At 28.1% G+C, this 17,636-nt stretch overlaps 2 protein-coding genes across 4 annotated transcripts; both read left to right on the top strand.

Moving 5' to 3' along the window:
* Window positions 1-3,454: 3,454 nt before the first annotated feature.
* Window positions 3,455-6,579, top strand: LOC126834602 (uncharacterized). 2 transcript variants are annotated; one of them, XM_050566650.1, is made up of 6 exons: window positions 3,455-4,295; window positions 5,274-5,375; window positions 5,457-5,594; window positions 5,708-5,791; window positions 6,094-6,250; window positions 6,439-6,578. In XM_050566650.1, the coding sequence occupies exons 1-6, from the start codon at window positions 3,458-3,460 to the stop codon at window positions 6,533-6,535; spliced, it is 1,416 nt and encodes a 471-aa protein (XP_050422607.1). In that variant the 5' UTR covers window positions 3,455-3,457; the 3' UTR covers window positions 6,536-6,578. The 2 variants fall into 2 exon arrangements, with proteins under 2 accessions (XP_050422607.1, XP_050422608.1); XM_050566651.1 differs by lacking the exons at window positions 5,274-5,375; window positions 5,457-5,594 and having other exon boundaries at window positions 6,439-6,579.
* Window positions 6,580-8,963: 2,384 nt separating this feature from the next.
* LOC126834781 (uncharacterized) lies at window positions 8,964-17,581 on the top strand. 2 transcript variants are annotated; one of them, XM_050566948.1, is made up of 4 exons: window positions 8,964-9,086; window positions 11,102-11,272; window positions 13,677-13,778; window positions 17,348-17,581. In XM_050566948.1, the coding sequence occupies exons 1-4, from the start codon at window positions 9,002-9,004 to the stop codon at window positions 17,500-17,502; spliced, it is 513 nt and encodes a 170-aa protein (XP_050422905.1). In that variant the 5' UTR covers window positions 8,964-9,001; the 3' UTR covers window positions 17,503-17,581. The 2 variants fall into 2 exon arrangements, with proteins under 2 accessions (XP_050422905.1, XP_050422904.1); XM_050566947.1 differs by having other exon boundaries at window positions 13,674-13,778.
* Window positions 17,582-17,636: the final 55 nt, after the last annotated feature.

The following is a 17,636-nucleotide window of genomic DNA, read 5'->3' as shown; positions in this document are numbered from 1 at the left end:
GCAAGTGTAAAATATAACCATTTATGTAATATTCTATAATAGGACATTTGATAATTTGCCAGCGAATAAACGAACGCGGTTAATCCGATTTCTTCAAGATAACAGCGAACTCTTTCCATATTGTCCACATGAAGCTGAGGGATATAATATGTTAAAGGTATAATTTTTAGGAAATATTTAATATCTTAAAACATGCTACTGTTATTCAGATATATAGAGTATTCAGAATTTCAGGGCCCATCTGATTTTTGATGGTACATTAAAATTATGAAAAATAATATTATATGTAAAACATTTTTAGTTTTTATCAAACAATTATAGTTTAAAGTTTTGGCATTTTATTCTGTCGGAAGCCAAATTTAGGAGTTTAACTTTTGAAACTTCAATGGTAATGTATACGTTTAATTAAACATAAGACATTAGTTATTTAAATTAAGATGATTTTCTGAAAATGTTGACTAGTCGATAACTAGTTTTGAATAATTACTTTTAAATTATTAAAGTTAAAAATTTAAAACGGGAGGAAGGGTGGAATGTAATATTATTTATATCTCCGTGCATTAGTCAACCGCACTCCACCTCCCGTCCTAAATTTTAAACTTTAATAACCTAAAAAGTAATAAAAACTGCTTCGAACAGTTAAAATATTCAGTAAATTATTTCTAATTTCATAAACTAATTATTCGAGTAATCATTAAAAAATCTAGCGAACCATAAAACTCTAAATACCCTGTATATACGTTTGTTTTTTTGTGAGACTTTCTAAGTGTTACTATCCAATTACCATGTGGCATTCGCACCATTAAATTAACAAAATATAATGCAGAATTCGCTTAAAAAACGTTTTTTTATAAAACAGTACATGAGAAAGAAATTGCTTTTTAAAGACACCGAAAAATATGTTTATCACATTCGGCTAAACGATGGTCCGCATTTTGATACGTTGTTCATAACGAATAAACACATAGCTTATGTCGCCACTGACGTGTTTGGTTCTTACAAGGTATTTTATATCGGGTTTATTTTAATTTATTAACACATCTGTGACTACGTGTGGAGTACATACACGACTTCATAGTTTAAATGGATACACAAATGGGATGAGTTGAGGGGATATCCGGTATCTGTACCAAACGGACTCGTCATACGAATCAAATCTAAACACTCAGTCAACAAAAGAACCATGAAAAGAACACACTTGGGAAAATTGGTGAGATTACCGGACTTTGCAGTCAGTCAGGTATAAGTAATATTAACTAATAATTATAACTAGCCTGAGCTCTTAAAATCAATTTAAATATTTTTGATGCAAAATCTTTTTAGATTACTATATTTTTTTATTGACAATAATATTTTTTAATTTTACGAATTTAAGTTGAAATTTTGTCTATTTATAAAATAAAGAGTATATTACTTTTTCTAACTGATGATGCCATTTCGCTTTAAACGCTTGCTAATTAGTAGGAGACATTATATCTAACACAATCCAAACCCTAACCTAAAACTCAACCTAACTTCAGCTTCAAGATCGAAGCACCAATCATTATTTGCCAATGGAGTGTTAGTATTAGTTTCAAATCGTTTATACAACTACTAAAAGAATAAAAACAATACCATATCACATTAGCTGTAACTTGTTTTTTGCATATTGTATGGTAAGTTGTTTAATGTAATTTCTATTTCAGTGGTTAGCTACGGAAATCCGAACTTTAATGAAAATAAAAGCAGATAGATTTACCAGAACTTCTTATAATTGGAAAATATAAATAAATGTTTGTAAATGGTAATGTAAATCATGACACATTTAAATTAAACGAAGTTCGTAGATTTTGTGGTTTATTATTTCACAGAAAATCCGAAAAACCAAATTATCCGTCAAATCCGGATATTTAGATCCGGACACTGTAATTATTTGTATGACATTTTCCAAATATATTCTATAATATAGTCCATACGCTATACCAAGTGGTTGCGTTGTATTTGTGTCCACAACATCATCACACGGCGTGGCGTGTAAGGGTGTGTAAACACGTTTCGTGTAAATACCTAAGTGCGCGAACGCTTGTTAATTGTTATTAGTACAGTGCGCGATCTTCAAATGCAATCTTATCAATATACAATTGAAGTACATTCGTATTTTGTGTTTTATGTTTTTGAGGAATAATTGTTTTTTAGATATTTTGACGGTAACTGCTATGACGGTCATAGTATGACCATTGATAAAGTAATAGACTATTACATAATCAATGGTATGACCCTTTAGTAAATACGTCGCAATAAACAAGTAATATAGAAATTACTTTTAAATATTAGTGTAACAGAATTTAAATATAATAAAGAAAATCATTAACAATCAACTTGACATATAACTTGGTCTACCATTATGAAAACTGGTACTTGCCACTCTTAATGATGCCTGTACGTTATAATAACAGTAATGATAATCTTCCGCAATGGACTTGAAATAGCGACAACGCGTGATGTCATTAAAATCTTTACGACTTACAACAAATTGGGTAATACTTTCAGAAAAATAAGGATTAGGTTTGTTACACTTAAAACACGAGCACATATGTATAAACTTCCGTCATACATCTATCGATTCATTTTGAAAAGACTAAAAATTGTTGTTTGTTAGTAGATAAACAAAAAAAATGACCACGAAGACATGACGAGGCACATTATTCATACGCCAAGTGTTACCACGCCTTTACACGCCGCGAATTTTTAATCCTGTATTATCCCGTTTATTTTTATACATTATTTTGTTTTTGTGATCATATATTTACACACCACGTATTACGACGTGTTACGTGTGACGTCCAACAGAGTGCTTTATCAAATCAAATTTTATCAAATTACTTCATTTTACAACAGAGTTTAGATGGATACAGGTTCGTTTCACTCGGAATATATACAAAAAATGAGCTGAAAGGACTCCGCCGAAACCGATGTGCTTTAAATATTAGTTAAACACTCCTTTTTCAACTCTTTCCTCATAAATAGGATGAACCCAAAATTTGCGACTACTTATGGACTCATTTAAAAATGTTGCCACAGCCATTTCTTCCAACTCCTATTCAAAATCACTATCAAAAGGACTTGAATAACCCATAAGTAATAGTATAGGTACAGGTTCTCCAATTGAAAAGCAAAACGGTACTGACGCTTAACGTATAACTGGGTGTCTCCTTTCAAGCCTCCAAGCAAAATTCTATCGTCTATATAATGTAACCATTTACGCTTATTGTACATACAAATTGTATAGATTATGTAATATTCTGAATAAAAGATAACATTTTATTATACATAGTATCTGTTGCGTGGCGAGTAAGGGCGTGTTAACACGTGTCGTGTGAAGTACAATAAAATAGATACGAGAAGATAAAAACAAATTATTTAACAATGTGTAAATTTGATCTTTACGGAATCGAGCCAATTGATCATACTTATATTAATGGTAAACATGTTTAGTGTACGAACAATAACGGTAGAACCATCAGTTTTCTTGTACTTTATGGCTAATACTTTGTCGTCTAATCTGGCCACTAACCTGCTTCTATACAAAGCGTGCGTGCCAAACACAGCTGACGGCGAAGAATGGCGACCAGCGCCGGACGAAAAATGTCCGGACGAGGCGAAAGCGCAACACATTCTTAGTGAAATCAACACTTGGAAGTACTTGGTTTTGTATACGGTACCAGCGGTAGTTACCTTTTTCGCAGGCCCGTGGAGCGACAGGCACGGATGTCGTCGTCGGCCGTTGATATTCGTCGCGGTCTTCGGCCAGATCGGCACCGATTTGCTGAACGCCTACTGTTCGTGGCACTGGACATTGTCGCCCAACGTCACCGCTATACTTCAGGTTTCTGCCTTGCTGGTGACCGGCAGTACCACTCTCATGAACATGGGAGTGTTCGCGCAAGTCGTCGATGGCACCGACGTGCAAAATAGAACTTTCCGGTTCGGCATCGTCGTGTTCATGTTAACGGTTGGTTCCACCGCTGGCCAATTGATTTTTGGGTTCATCGTACCCGCTATCGGGTTCTTGAAGTCATTTCTCGTGTGTGCTTCTATGAGTGCGACGGCTCTCGGTCTGGGCATTTTCCTCATACCGGACTTGTCCACCAACTATACCAAAGTCGGATTTTGGCATGACATCGCCCAAACAATCAGTCCGAATATCGTTGCCGTCTGTTTTAAAGTAGCGAATCGAAAGAGAAAATACAATAAAAAAATTGTGTTGCTCTTAACTGTAATGATCGCTGTACCACTGACTAGTAGTATATTTGCGGGTAAGTATCCTAAGTATATTCAAAAGACGAAGTTTTTTTTTATTTGGAGCCTATACTTCACGTGAGACCATAATTATGAAAAAAAAAAAATTTATGTATGGTTTAAATAGACTTAGAAAAAGCGTATGACATAAAAAAATTTTAAAAAAATATTCGAATGGCGTATTTGACCGGAAGAGGCCTAGCTAAACTTTATGCCAGTTCGGTCGCCTGAGGGTGCATGGCATTTCTGCCACATGCTGCTTTTATCGGGGGTTGATGATGGTGTGGGTCACCGCTAAAAATCCGGGTGGTCACCCATCCGAGTTCAAGCAGCAATGGCCACAGCTTAACCTCAAGTGCCATGCGGCAGCTGAGGTGTCCACTGCGCCACACCGCCCGCGTATGAGATAGTACTATAAGATAAGTATTTTGAACAGTTTTGAAAAAGAAAAGTGTCCAAAGAATGTATGTAACAAATTAATGGAGGATATGTATGAAGGAGCGAAAATGAGTGTGTATGGGTAGTGACATAGGCGAGTTCACAGTGAGAGTTATTAGTCTACACTTGCAGAGCCGGACTGGGCCCAATCTGATATTGTGCTACAGTAGCTGCCGTGGTAAGGAAAAAGGCTTACTCTTCCAAATTTGCCAATGATAAATAACTCTGTAGAGTAAGGAAAAATCAAAATTATTAGAATTTTAAAAGAAGTAAAATTAGAGCAATAGGAGGCAGCATTGAAGAAAAATTGTTTGAAAATAAACAGATAAGAGGAGAAGAACAGGAGGACTTAGAAAATAATAGAGAACCTGAGAAGAAAGTGGTGATTGAGTAGTGAAATTTAAGTATTTAGAATCAGTTAAACAAGATAATAAAATAATAAAAAAAGACGTGACGAGTTGAATAAAATAAAGAAAAAGACGTTACAAATAGGAAAATAAAAAAAACTACCATACGGCATATATCTAATCAAAATATCATATGTGTTTCCAATTCAGGTGAACTTTCACTGATGTATATGTTTGTAAGAAAAAAATTCAACTGGGATGAGTCAAACTTCGGTGTATATATTGGATGTACTGAGGGCGTTATGATGATAGGTTTAAAACATTTGCATTATTATTTTGTAATAATATTATTGATGAAAATTGATAAAATTGAAGAAAAGACCCTTTTATTAGGAACCACACTAATCTATGGGATTATGAGTAAATTGTTTGAAATTAACGATTCAATGATTGGTTTTATTGCTACCGTATTTGACTTAGCTACTGCTGTATCATTCCTAATAGCTTCACAAAGTTGGCATCTATATTTAAGTAAGATTAAATACATATTTTGAAAGTACGAAAAGAATAATATTTTAAATTGTTAAAACAAAATATTATAAAATTAGAATTTATATTTATAATATTTTTTGTGCATTTTTCAGTACCTCCTTTACAACTTTTTCGCGGTGCAGCACTTTCAATAACTAGATCAATAACTTCAAAATGTGTCGAAGCACACGAACTTGGTATTTATAATTGATTTAGTTAATTTTTTTTTTTAATTGCTGTCAGAAAACATTCATTGTTGTAAGTGCTATGAAATTAATAGTTAGCCAGTTGAATTTCCACATTCCATTTTGAAAATATTTCAGAACTGCAAATCATCGCTTTTACTCTAATATTGTTAAGTAGAAATGCACAATTGATCTCAAAACCAACATACAAATTAGTAGATATTTTATACTTGAATTTTTATTATAAGTTATGAATTATATATTAAAAAATCAAAAATATGGTGAACTTTTAATATTTACTGAAATTATATTAGGTACCTCTAATTCAGTGAGACTGGTAATAGAGTGTTCTTTGAAAGCCATTATTACAACAATGTATAATATCGTATATGACAGGACTTTGGAAACAATTCCCAGTGCTTTTTTTATCATCAGTATAGTGTTGGCAATGCCGTTACTTGGCTGTTTTGCGTAAGTACATAATTAACAAAATATATATGCTTGTAATTGACATTAAAATTTAATTAACCAAGTCTAACATATACATGAAAATTGTATACATAAATACATTATAATACAATATAATATATTAATTTTATTTATTTGCATGCAATCTTGTTACTTATATACTTGTTTAAAATATATACAATTGTTTTCAGCACAACTTACTATTTGTCAAGGGACCAAGTAAAGCAAACTGATTGTCAACCAAAATCAAAGAATGAGCTTAAGATATTAATTACTACAGAAATGTAGTACCGTCGATGATCGACTCCTACGAATTATGATTTAGTATTATCTGGCTGTCGATCAGGCTTAAATGTTTAGTATAATGTTTATAACATTTAAAAGTTAAATTAATAAATAACTTAAATATGCTGTAAACGTTTTAACGTCACTTGGCCTAAATGTTTCTATAGCTTAAAAAAACTATAAAACATATTTGATAAGTAAGAGCGGTTGATAGGGAAGGCTGGAGGATTGGATGTGTAACGGGATGGTCTTGATGGCCGATAAACCCAAGAAGAAGAAGAAGAAATATTTGATAATAGTTACCACATTAATTATTTTGCATCTTGGACCGGGGTGCAAAATTATTAATGTTAGTTAGTTATGTCTACAAGTATTTAAATTATTGCAAACTTTGTTTTATAAACTTCTCATTGAGATTAATTTCTTAAACGGAGTGTTATTAAAATAAGACAGGTGCTCATAGTTGGTATCAGTGACATGTATATTGATTGTACATTGATGTTATTGTAACAAATGTATGCTATTATTTAGGATTGATATACTTTAATAGTTTACCATCAAATAAACAATTCCTTAAAGACATTTATAATGTGTAACTGTAGTAGTATAAAGTATAATTATGACTTTTATACTGAAATAACTATAGTATTATAATTAGTTATTTGAAAGAATAAAAGAACAAAACTGAAAAAAAATTAATTAAATTTAATAAATTTGAATAATTTAAAGTTTACTAACATTAACGATTTTTACTTTCAATATTTTAGAGAAAAATAAAATTGAATTTATTAGGTCTAAGTCTAAGAACTAAATCGTATTTTATATTTTATCATCAAATGTGGGGTACTTAATATATTTTAATAAACCGATTCTCAACTTAAATTGTTTTACTATTTATAAAAATTAATCCAAAATTATTAAAAAATAATACCTAACTGTCTAAAACAAACTGATCTGTTTTTTTTTTTTTTTTTAATCGAAAAATAACAAGACCAAAATGAAATCTATTTCAGTGAATAGACAACTGTCAGGGGAATTGAAGAAAAAACTTCAACCCACTCTAAATTGACGATCTTTAACTTCATTTTTAGGTGAGAATGGGATAGTCCCAAAGCGCCTTGTTGCTCTTATTATATTCTTGTTTTCTTATACACAATTTGTGACAATTTTTTGTTACATACAAATACAATAATACTTTAAATTTTTGGCCTGGAGGCTGTATGTATATATATATATATATATATATATATATATATATATATATATATATATAAATAAAAATCAAGGTTATAAAAAAATATTACCCGATTTTACTTTTTTGACTTTGATTATGCTGATACGATTTTCATAAAAAAAACTGTAGGCATACATCCAGTGATACTTGATGAATGATGAATAGTTGTCTATTATTAAATTCGATAGTAGACAAACAAATATCTATTTTTTCTATAATTTTTAGTTAATAAAGTTTTTTTTATAATACATAAAAAATATCTGTTTAATGTAAAATTAATAATATGTAATAGAAATTATTATGTAGAACACTTAAATATACATTTTTTATTTAAAACTCAATTTGTTTGCAAAAAAACATTTAAACAATTTTTTTAACCTAAAAAAATATAAGCTTTGTTTTTTGCTTATGATTGCACAATCCAAAAATGTGTATTGCCATGTACACATTATAATTTTTAAAAAAACAATGTAGTTTAAATTGAACAAAAATTAAAAAACCACTAAACCGACTTTTTATTTTCAATATCTCATTTTTAATAAAAACAACTAACGAGTTACTTTCATAATTTTTTTTTTTTTTTTTTTTTTTTTTATTTATTAAGAGTATTTACAATCTATGCTGCAAGGCATAATAAGCAAATAGTTACATTGTTATATATACAGAGAGAGGGAAAAAAATAAACAAATAGAAACGGTGATTTGATATGAGGAGGGAGGCTATCCAGTAATAGAACCCAACGTGATTTTTGTTCTAATTATTTTTAATTAGATTAATTTGAATTATTGTATTAACAGATCTCGACACCAATGTCTTCGGAGTCGGCGAGGTGGATTTCCGAGGAGTGAATTAGAAGCAAGTTGAGATATTAAAGGGTTAGAATGAGTGTGTAATTTGGAATGAAATTTTTTGTAGTGTTTTATGGCTAAATGGTTTATTGGTTCTATTTTAAAGTCATTTTGAAGTGTGCAGTTTGATACATACCATGGGGCACTTTCATAATTTAGATACTTTTTATTTATATAATGTAATAAATAAATCACTTCACGAATAAAGAAAAATATTTTTAAATAGTTAAAATGTTTTTAGTCCTAGCAAAGGAAACAAAAATGTTGAATTAATTTTGTATTGTAGGGTGGTGGGTGATATAGGCTTGAGCTGCGTTTACTTGTGCAATGTAACGTTCACAAGCTCTCAGGTAAGGCAGTTGTCATTTACGTTTCAAACGTTCCGTCATGAACTTCTTAACTGCAGTTGTTTTCCTGGTATTTTTGTTCAACTATAATAATGCTCGGCTAATAAATTACCACTACGGCAAAGGTAAATGTTTTTTTACTTGTTAATTTTACTGTGAGGAACTAATTGTTTTATTATAATTTTACGGATATAAATTTGCATGATTACAATAATTATGCTTAAACAACTATTATTTTTGCAAATTATATCATTTTTTTAAAAACATTTTTGTATTATCTTCATTTTATTATTAGTAGTATACTGTATATTTCTGACAATATAAAATAAGTTAATTAGTTTCTAAAATTAATCTTTACAACTAGTATTCCAAAATGGAATTCCAACGATAGGTATTTAAGTAAATAGTAGTAATGGAAATTTGAAAATAAATACTAAACGTTTTTACAATGTAAGGATGTGTAAGAAAAATGTTTTTGATAAAAAAACCCCGAAATGATAAATTGTTATGTTGTAATCCGAAATCTATAAGCATTTATCGTCAAAGTGAAGCGTTAAAAAAACATTTTCCGTCACTAATAATTAAAGCTATTTTATTTTGACAAGAATATTTTAAAAACTAAGGTACGATGAAGAGAGTGATTAAATTATCGTAATTTTAGTACCTTTATTGAAAAAATAAAAAAGTGAAATTGAAGTATAAAAACATAATTTTGTCTTTAGATTTTAGCTTTTTGACATATTATGAACTGTCTTTAATAATTGAAGTCAATATTATACATTTTCATTAGGTATAAAAAGTTTAAATAAACATAAACAATGAAAGTTTTAAATTAAACACAAATTTATAAACCTAATCTTAGAAAAAAATCACAATTAATCGAAGTATGAAATGGGTAAAACCCGGTTTTTAACAGATGTAGAAGTTTTTTTTTTCTAATTTGGTACAAAAACATCAAACTGTAAAATTAATTTAAAATCTTAATTTTCAAAATTTGATCTTATAATTTTCAACTAATAATGACGATTTCAAATTTGTTTATTTAATGAACAAAAGAAACTCTTTGAAGTTGAATCTGATTTCTATAATAAATATGCACTAAAGCTTACGTTCTGGTACTGCGGTTTTGAATTATTTTATTTTTTGTAGTTTTAAATTTTGGAGGGTATTAGTCATGAGTTAAAAAAAAAACAATCTAATACTCACATAATATAACGAATTTTATTTATTTTATAATATTTAGAAGAGTTTTAAGAACCTATATGACTTATTATAAGTCGTGTCCCACACAGAAACATTTTATAAATATTTTTACATTACAGTTTTTACCCGTTTAAAAAGAAAATGAATTTTTAGATATTAATATTTTATATTAAACTATCTAAAGTAAGTCATATTCTCCTATTTTAAAAAAGTAATAATTATTATTATTCATGTTACAATGTCACTTGTCAGCAAAATATATTCCGTCTAAAAGATGAAACTAAAGTTATCAATGCAGTAGTGAACAAACTAATGCTTTTAGACGGTTCAGTTTCAAATAAATTGTGACAAATGATGCGCACAGTATAATGTTTTTTGTGTCACAGTATATTATTTTATTAATATCACAACCCGTCGTTATTGATAAACATAACTAAAAAAATTGGAAGGTTAGTAATACTAATTTTTCCATCATTCAGCTCTGAATATTTATTACGTTTTTATTTAATATTTTTAAAACTTTTTTTAAACCATTTCAATTATTATTTATATATTGTTGTTAGGAAACAATATTTTAAAACAATACTGGAACAAAATGTATCTTACAAGACAATTATTCCATTATTTTAGAAACAATGTCATAAGTAATGCAAAAAGTTATTTACTCTTGAGTAAATTCTTAGAAATTATATTCCAAAGCTGTCATTCTGCTGAATTGATATTTTCAAGGAAATCAATGACATGTATAAAGTGTTAGGTGTTAACAATTATGCTGTGTATATTTTGCTTTTTTGTAATTTTTCATACACCTACTAATTTACAAATAGTGTTAATCAAATAACTTATTGTTTACTGAATAATATTAGTTTAATTAAATATCTACCTAACCTAATAGAACTATAATTGTTGAAATTATATTTTGTTTTATTATTTGTAGATGGTAACAAAGAACTGCTTAAATCAATTTGGAGAATGACTAAACCGGATAACATATTAGATCAGCATAACATTGAACATGATACAAATAGAAGAGATTTAAGAAGTATAGATCAAGTTCTAACCATATTTAAAAGAACGCAATCTCCACTGATTCCATATGAAAGTATAAGTAAGTATACAACTAGAAATAAAACTAAAAAAAAATAGTTTGATTCCAAATTTGAGTTTTTTATTATTCGTATTGTAAACAAACATTAAACGTATAGTTTTTAAATTCTTATAACGTCATTTAACATTAAAAACGCTGTTAGTTTTGTTATTCAAACATGTTCAAAACGGACATCTTTTAATTATAAACTCCACTAATTTCTATAACTGTTTTACTTTAAATACAAATACCATAGAGTTTTATATATTAAAGACTTATATTATGGACCCATTGTTATTTCATACGTCATCAATTAGCTATTACATAACTAATGACTTCAAGAAAACGAACCCATGCCGACCCTAATTCTGAAACTATTTTTTTAATTCGTCAGAAAAATAATGAAAATATTAAAACTCGATTTGAAATAATATGTATAAATCGATTTAAACGTAAAGAACAAAGTATAACACAAAAACGTTAAAACTTTTTAGAAACTATTGTAATACGTACAATTAAATATAGTATGCTAAATCAATAGTCATACAAAAGCATACTTAAATCCAAATCAAACATTATCTTGTGGTTGGCTGTCATTTGTTTTATTAATACATTTTATATATTAATGTAGAAAAAACTTGAGAAACTTATGGTTATATATAATAAAATAATATTTATGATTGATGATATTTATAAGGCGCAATCAGCGTATGGCGTCTATATTATTGTAAGACATAATTAAGTGAAACCATCTCTTTCTTGAGACTTGAATAGGAATGTGCGAATATATATATTAATATTCGTAAGACAATTAAATGGGTTTATGGGAACTTGATATTATTATGATTGAGCTGATGTTAATTATGAAAAGGATGCGTGCGTTTCTTCTAATCGTTTAACTTTTCCGTATCATATTTAATTGCATTAACGAGAAGATATTCGAAGGAGTCATTACCGCACATTTTAAATTAGTAGAGGTACAATCTCTCCATTGCCGTTCTAAACATTGTCGTTAATCGGTTACTTTATTGAATTTAATTAAGAGGAACTGAAAGAGACAAATTTTATAGGAATAAAGTCTAAAACGTCATTTTCTGAAATGTCTACCCTACCGTTTATAAATTCGTTTTTTGTTTACTTATCATCTTTTCTACGGCCGATTTTTACAAGGCCGATTCTTAATTTTAACGGACGGTCGTATCTATAAAAATGTTAACTTAAGTTTATTAAAATAACGCAAAACATTTATATAATACTTAGACCCCTAATTTGCGGTGCCCGAGCTGTTATTTGAAATTGGAGAAGTTCAAGTAAAAAGTAGAATTAAATGGACACACATGAGTTGATGGAAATTAAATAATTTAATAACTATATAGGTAAATTACGATTCAGTATACTTCGAAAACGAGATGAATTACGAATTAACTTAAGGTCGCGATTAAAAGGTATGAATTCAGCTAACTAGGCGTTGGTTGCCTTCGTTAGTCCATTGTTTACATGAGCCCATTGTCCTTATTCAGCATAAACCTATCATGTATAATTGTTCCAAAGACAAATTACTAATTTAACACATTTGAGAAGCAGTGGTTAAGGGTGGAAAAACATGTCCAAATGGGAGCCGCCTGGTAGAAAAAAATGTACTCGAGTAATAATTATTCGAATTCTTTAATGTGTCCGAAGATATGTAATATGATAAAAAAAAAATATTTTTATAAATTAACAGCGAGGATAGACGCTTCTGGCTCCTATTAATGAAATAATATTAATTGTATGAGCAAATCAAAAATAGAAACTCAGTATAATAATTTAGCAAAAACTATTGCAGGATGCTTAGTCATTGTATCTTCATTATGTGTAAGTAATAATTCTATTAAGCAATATATTGAATTACTAAGGTGGCAAAACGTCGGTTACAAAAAATCAAAATCTGTCGAAATAATTGATCCACTTCCTTTCCATCATTACCGTATTCGATTACAAAAAAAAAAAAAAAATTATTAATAATATTTCAGTAAATTTAACTGTTTTTAAACAACTTCATTAGATACAAAGGTAAAAAAATGGGATAATGAAGAAATTATGGTTCACATATAGATATTCAATTCTTTAAACATATTTCACGCGTTAATATTAAAGCTATTTATTACTAGTTTTTGTTTTATTTGAGTAAATTTTTTCGACTACTAATCTTTTGGAAAAATCATTTTAGATAACTACAAACTCGCCTGACCGTAATAGTTGCATAATTATATAATAATTATACTATAGTATATAATATTACTATAATAAATTATTATAGTATTATACAAAATAATATAGTAAGATTTTGTTGAGCCAATTATTTATTATTAATAAAGGCTATATAAAAAAAAAATATACAGTAAGATAATAAAAAATAATAATTAATATGATTTGTTTGAAGCAGGTGTTATGAGTGATTTAAAGCAGTTTTTCGATAGCATTAATACAAACGTTAAAGAATTGAAAAATAATCAAAAATTAAATTACAAGATTCAACGAAAAGATGGTAAGTTTCATTTGTTTTTTATCGGTATAGAACAATTAATGGTCTGGGACTTGGGAGGCAACAATTGAAGTAGAAATAGTCAATAATTTCAAAAAGGGGATGAACAATAGAACAAAGTATTAGTTAAGTCTTCAATGGCAGTTTTGTTAAACAAATTACTTGGAATTACGGGACTGTATACACTAAGAATACAAGAGATGATCAAATATCAGCTAAAGAAATATTTTCATATTATAATTTCTTCAAAACATGTGTTTTTGAAATTTCAAAATTAAAATAAGTTTATAATATACTTTGACATAAACTATAACCTTAACCTTACTAACATAACAAATACTATACTGGCCTCAAAATAACAAAAAAAAGCAACATAACTATAAAATCATTGACATACCTTTATTGAAATGTCCATATTATTTAAAGACTATCATTTACCATGCTAACATGACCAAACAAATCAATTATCAAGGTCTAAAAGTTAAAGTTAAACTCAACTGATAACAAGAAAAATAGCCATAACTATTACAATCATTAATCTACAAAGCCGAAATTTTAAACACATATCGAGTACAGTCAATTAAGTAAAGTCTAAACTGTGTAAATTTAGATATTTATGTTCAATGTATTGTTGAAAAAATTTCTGTCTAATTCAAACCCAAACATCTAAAGTTAAAACGGTATATTCAAACAACCAAACATGCTGATGACATTTTAGGGAAAATTTAGAATCTGTCTAGGTAGAGTGTCAATATACCTAGTTGTCTATTTTCGATTTCAATATATACGGTCTTACCTATCCTGATATTAGAAATAAAAATGTCAAGGGAACGCAGCTTCCATTTTGAGGATGCAAAAACAATTTTACATAAACACTTAAAATTTATACAAATAATTCATATCCAACTTTCATGCATGTACTAGATATTGCACTGCATGATACTAGGTTTAAATATAAGCATTTGATTTATTTTCAAACATTTATAAAACCTAAGTAACAATCAAAAATGGACCTTTAAACGGTGCACAACACTTGGCAAATTAATCAATGGGTTTTATTAGTTGATACATTTACGACTTCGGTACTTCAAAAAGTACAGCAACGGATGGTGGTAAAATAAAATACATATTATCATTTTAATAGAAAAACGCCCTTTAAAACATTTGAGCAGTTTATTGAGTTGTTCTAGGTTTAATGATTTTGAGATTTATTGCTTTATGCGAAGTATCGGTTGATTAAGTAAACAATAAATTGAAAATAAGTTTATTACTTTATATATTAAAACCACCTAATCTGTTCTTGACTATAGATAATTCTGTAATTTTAGTCCAAATAATAGTAATAGTTTAAGCCATAAGGAAATAAAATATAGGTTTGCATACAATTATACAAAAATGTATATAAAAATTAAATATTATATAAAAATAATATACATCTAATAACAACTAAAACCATAAATTAGTATTATGAATTATTCAAATTATAATTAAATGTAAAATAATTCAAATTCGCGTTTAATGTACAGCTGTGAGCTGGGTATAAATATAATGTACGCTCACGCTTATTTTCTTAGTACATAAATCCGTCATATTTAATCGGATTCCAAAACGTAAGCCCTAACAGGTAGTGTACGACGTAAGTGGTCAGCGGTTTGTGCGTTTAATTCATCAAACTCATCAGACTTGAAATAAATGGTTTTTCCCTTATATCATTCTACTGTGCTGTTAAATATATATACTGTTTTATTAATTGCAGTATTTATATATACACCTACAATAGCCTAATTTAAATAATCCTCTTACAAGTAATACAGATTATAATAATTTCCCGAGAATGCACCTCTCTAACCTTAATCTTATGAGAAGATACTTATACAGTTTAAAAATGGAGCACTATTTTGTTATAAAACTGTTATTGTTTTATTCTTACTTAAGTATTTAAGAGTTATTTTCATTTATGAATGTGTTAACACCATCTGTAAAACAATTAAATGATTAAATTATATCGTGTTGCTGTTTGTTTTGATATATTTTAATTGTGTTAATAAGCTAACCTATCGCGTTAGTAACAATATTTAAGATAATAGCTCTAGTAAATAAGTGATTAGGTACTTAAGAGATTTTACAAAAATGATTATAAATATAATAAATCCCACTATAAAAATGAATTACGACAGTCCCACACGACAATTAAATCTAATATTATTTTATAAAGACTACTATAGTATTTAAGTACTGCTTATATTGTGAAAATGTTTACATATTTAAGTCGTACCTAAAGTAAACAAACTAATAATACCAGGTTTATTTGTTAAATTTAACCCTTCAGATAAGTGTTAAAAAAATTACACAATTTATGTTTGCTTATAGTTTTGAAATCTGTCTCAGTAAATAGGTTTTTACCAACTTTGATAAATACATATAAATCATCTTTCGCAGCATTAATTATTTTTTACATTTTAGCACGAATTAAAAATGCATATTTTTATCCATTTTACACATGACCAATACATTTATAAAATTGCCTTAAACATTTTTTTTTAATTTCTGATCTTAAAATTTTTAAATCCAAATTTTAAAACTGTAGATGTATTATTACTACACTAGGAACATTAAAATGAAATAATATGTAATCCTTAACCCACTAAAATACTAGTTAAATTTAACCTACAGCGCTTGTGTTTGGAAATTACCTACTTCGAACGCTATTTGTTTTAGAATTTAAAATGGTTTACGTTTTGAATATTGACGAATAACAGTAGTACTATTAAAATGTTTACTATGGTAACATTAAATAATACTATTAATTATAATACAGTTACATCGAAAAAATAAAATAATATCTATTAACATTGATAATACTACTATTTTTTAATTTTTTTATGTTTTTCCTACAGCTTACCTTTTAATCAATTGTAGCCTATTCAAATGAGAAAATTTCAGATCTCTAAATTCTTCCTCATAATTTTTTTTGCATCTGATTAAAATGGAGAATTATGGACAATTAGCAGTAAATTACTTTTATGCACAAATTTAATATTTAATCGGTAAGTTGATTGGGTTTAATAGTGTGTGTCAGAGGCGAAGGTAGAGGGAAAATTTTTAAACTGCAATTTTTTCACACCTAATACTTCCCTCAGATTGGGATATCGTTTTAATATTTTTATCATTTATCATAGTTCATCATTTTTTTTGTTCATTTTACAACAATATCAATGTTATTTCTGTATAAAACTTCTTCCTACCGACGAGACTTTTGAAAAATATTTATAAGTACCCATACATTTTCTTACATATATATAGGTTTTATACAAGTGAAGATATTTTTAAAACTAAATCAATTTGTTATTAGTATCATGTAAAAAAATGTAAATGTATAAAAGAACATAGACAAACTAAAACGTCTAGGTTAACATAATAAAAATGACAACTGATAACATTTATCGCGGGACTTAACACTACTTTAAAGAACAAAATATATACTTTGTAATTTATTCATTGAAGATCGTCAATTATTGTTTTAAGACTGTTTACGTATTAATATAATTTATTAGTACTTCTAAATGTTACAGATTTTTATTATCCAGGAAATTATTTTAGAGGTCGTAATCCGTCCGATAATATCAGAAATTTTATTAGACATGACGATGGTGAATCACTTCGTGGCACTAATAGCCACGATCCAGGAATTTTATGGACTGGCCTAGGCAAGAAAAAACGTCGTTAATAATCAAAATGATTAGCCTATCATTATTTCTACTAATTTAATTTATGTAATAACCATATTAAATTAATTTATGTGTAAACAATACTAGTCGGAAATGTAAAATTGAAATATTATATAATAAATTATAAGACATA

Source organism: Adelges cooleyi, unplaced genomic scaffold (genome assembly GCF_023614345.1).
Source record: "Adelges cooleyi isolate 19-005CV unplaced genomic scaffold, UGA_ACOO_1.1 ACOO_flye_CR_arks_rails_tigmint_CR_PRNA_21, whole genome shotgun sequence".
NCBI classification, from domain to species: domain Eukaryota; kingdom Metazoa; phylum Arthropoda; class Insecta; order Hemiptera; family Adelgidae; genus Adelges; species Adelges cooleyi.
This window is presented reverse-complemented; position numbering and strand designations above follow the sequence as displayed.

What these genes read in the sequence shown, in the direction of transcription:
- LOC126834602 (XM_050566650.1), top strand. Translation starts at nt 3,458, where the DNA reads ATGGTAAACATGTTTAGTGTACGAACAATAACGGTAGAACCATCAGTT. An exon ending in TGAGGGCGTTATGATGATAG is followed by an intron (nt 5,376 to 5,456) that starts GTTTAAAACATT and finishes CCCTTTTATTAG; the next exon opens with GAACCACACTAATCTATGGG. An exon ending in CCGTTACTTGGCTGTTTTGC is followed by an intron (nt 6,251 to 6,438) that starts GTAAGTACATAA and finishes AATTGTTTTCAG; the next exon opens with CACAACTTACTATTTGTCAA.
- LOC126834781 (XM_050566947.1), top strand. Translation starts at nt 9,002, where the DNA reads ATGAACTTCTTAACTGCAGTTGTTTTCCTGGTATTTTTGTTCAACTAT. An exon ending in AAATTACCACTACGGCAAAG is followed by an intron (nt 9,087 to 11,101) that starts GTAAATGTTTTT and finishes TATTATTTGTAG; the next exon opens with ATGGTAACAAAGAACTGCTT. An exon ending in CAAGATTCAACGAAAAGATG is followed by an intron (nt 13,779 to 17,347) that starts GTAAGTTTCATT and finishes TAAATGTTACAG; the next exon opens with ATTTTTATTATCCAGGAAAT.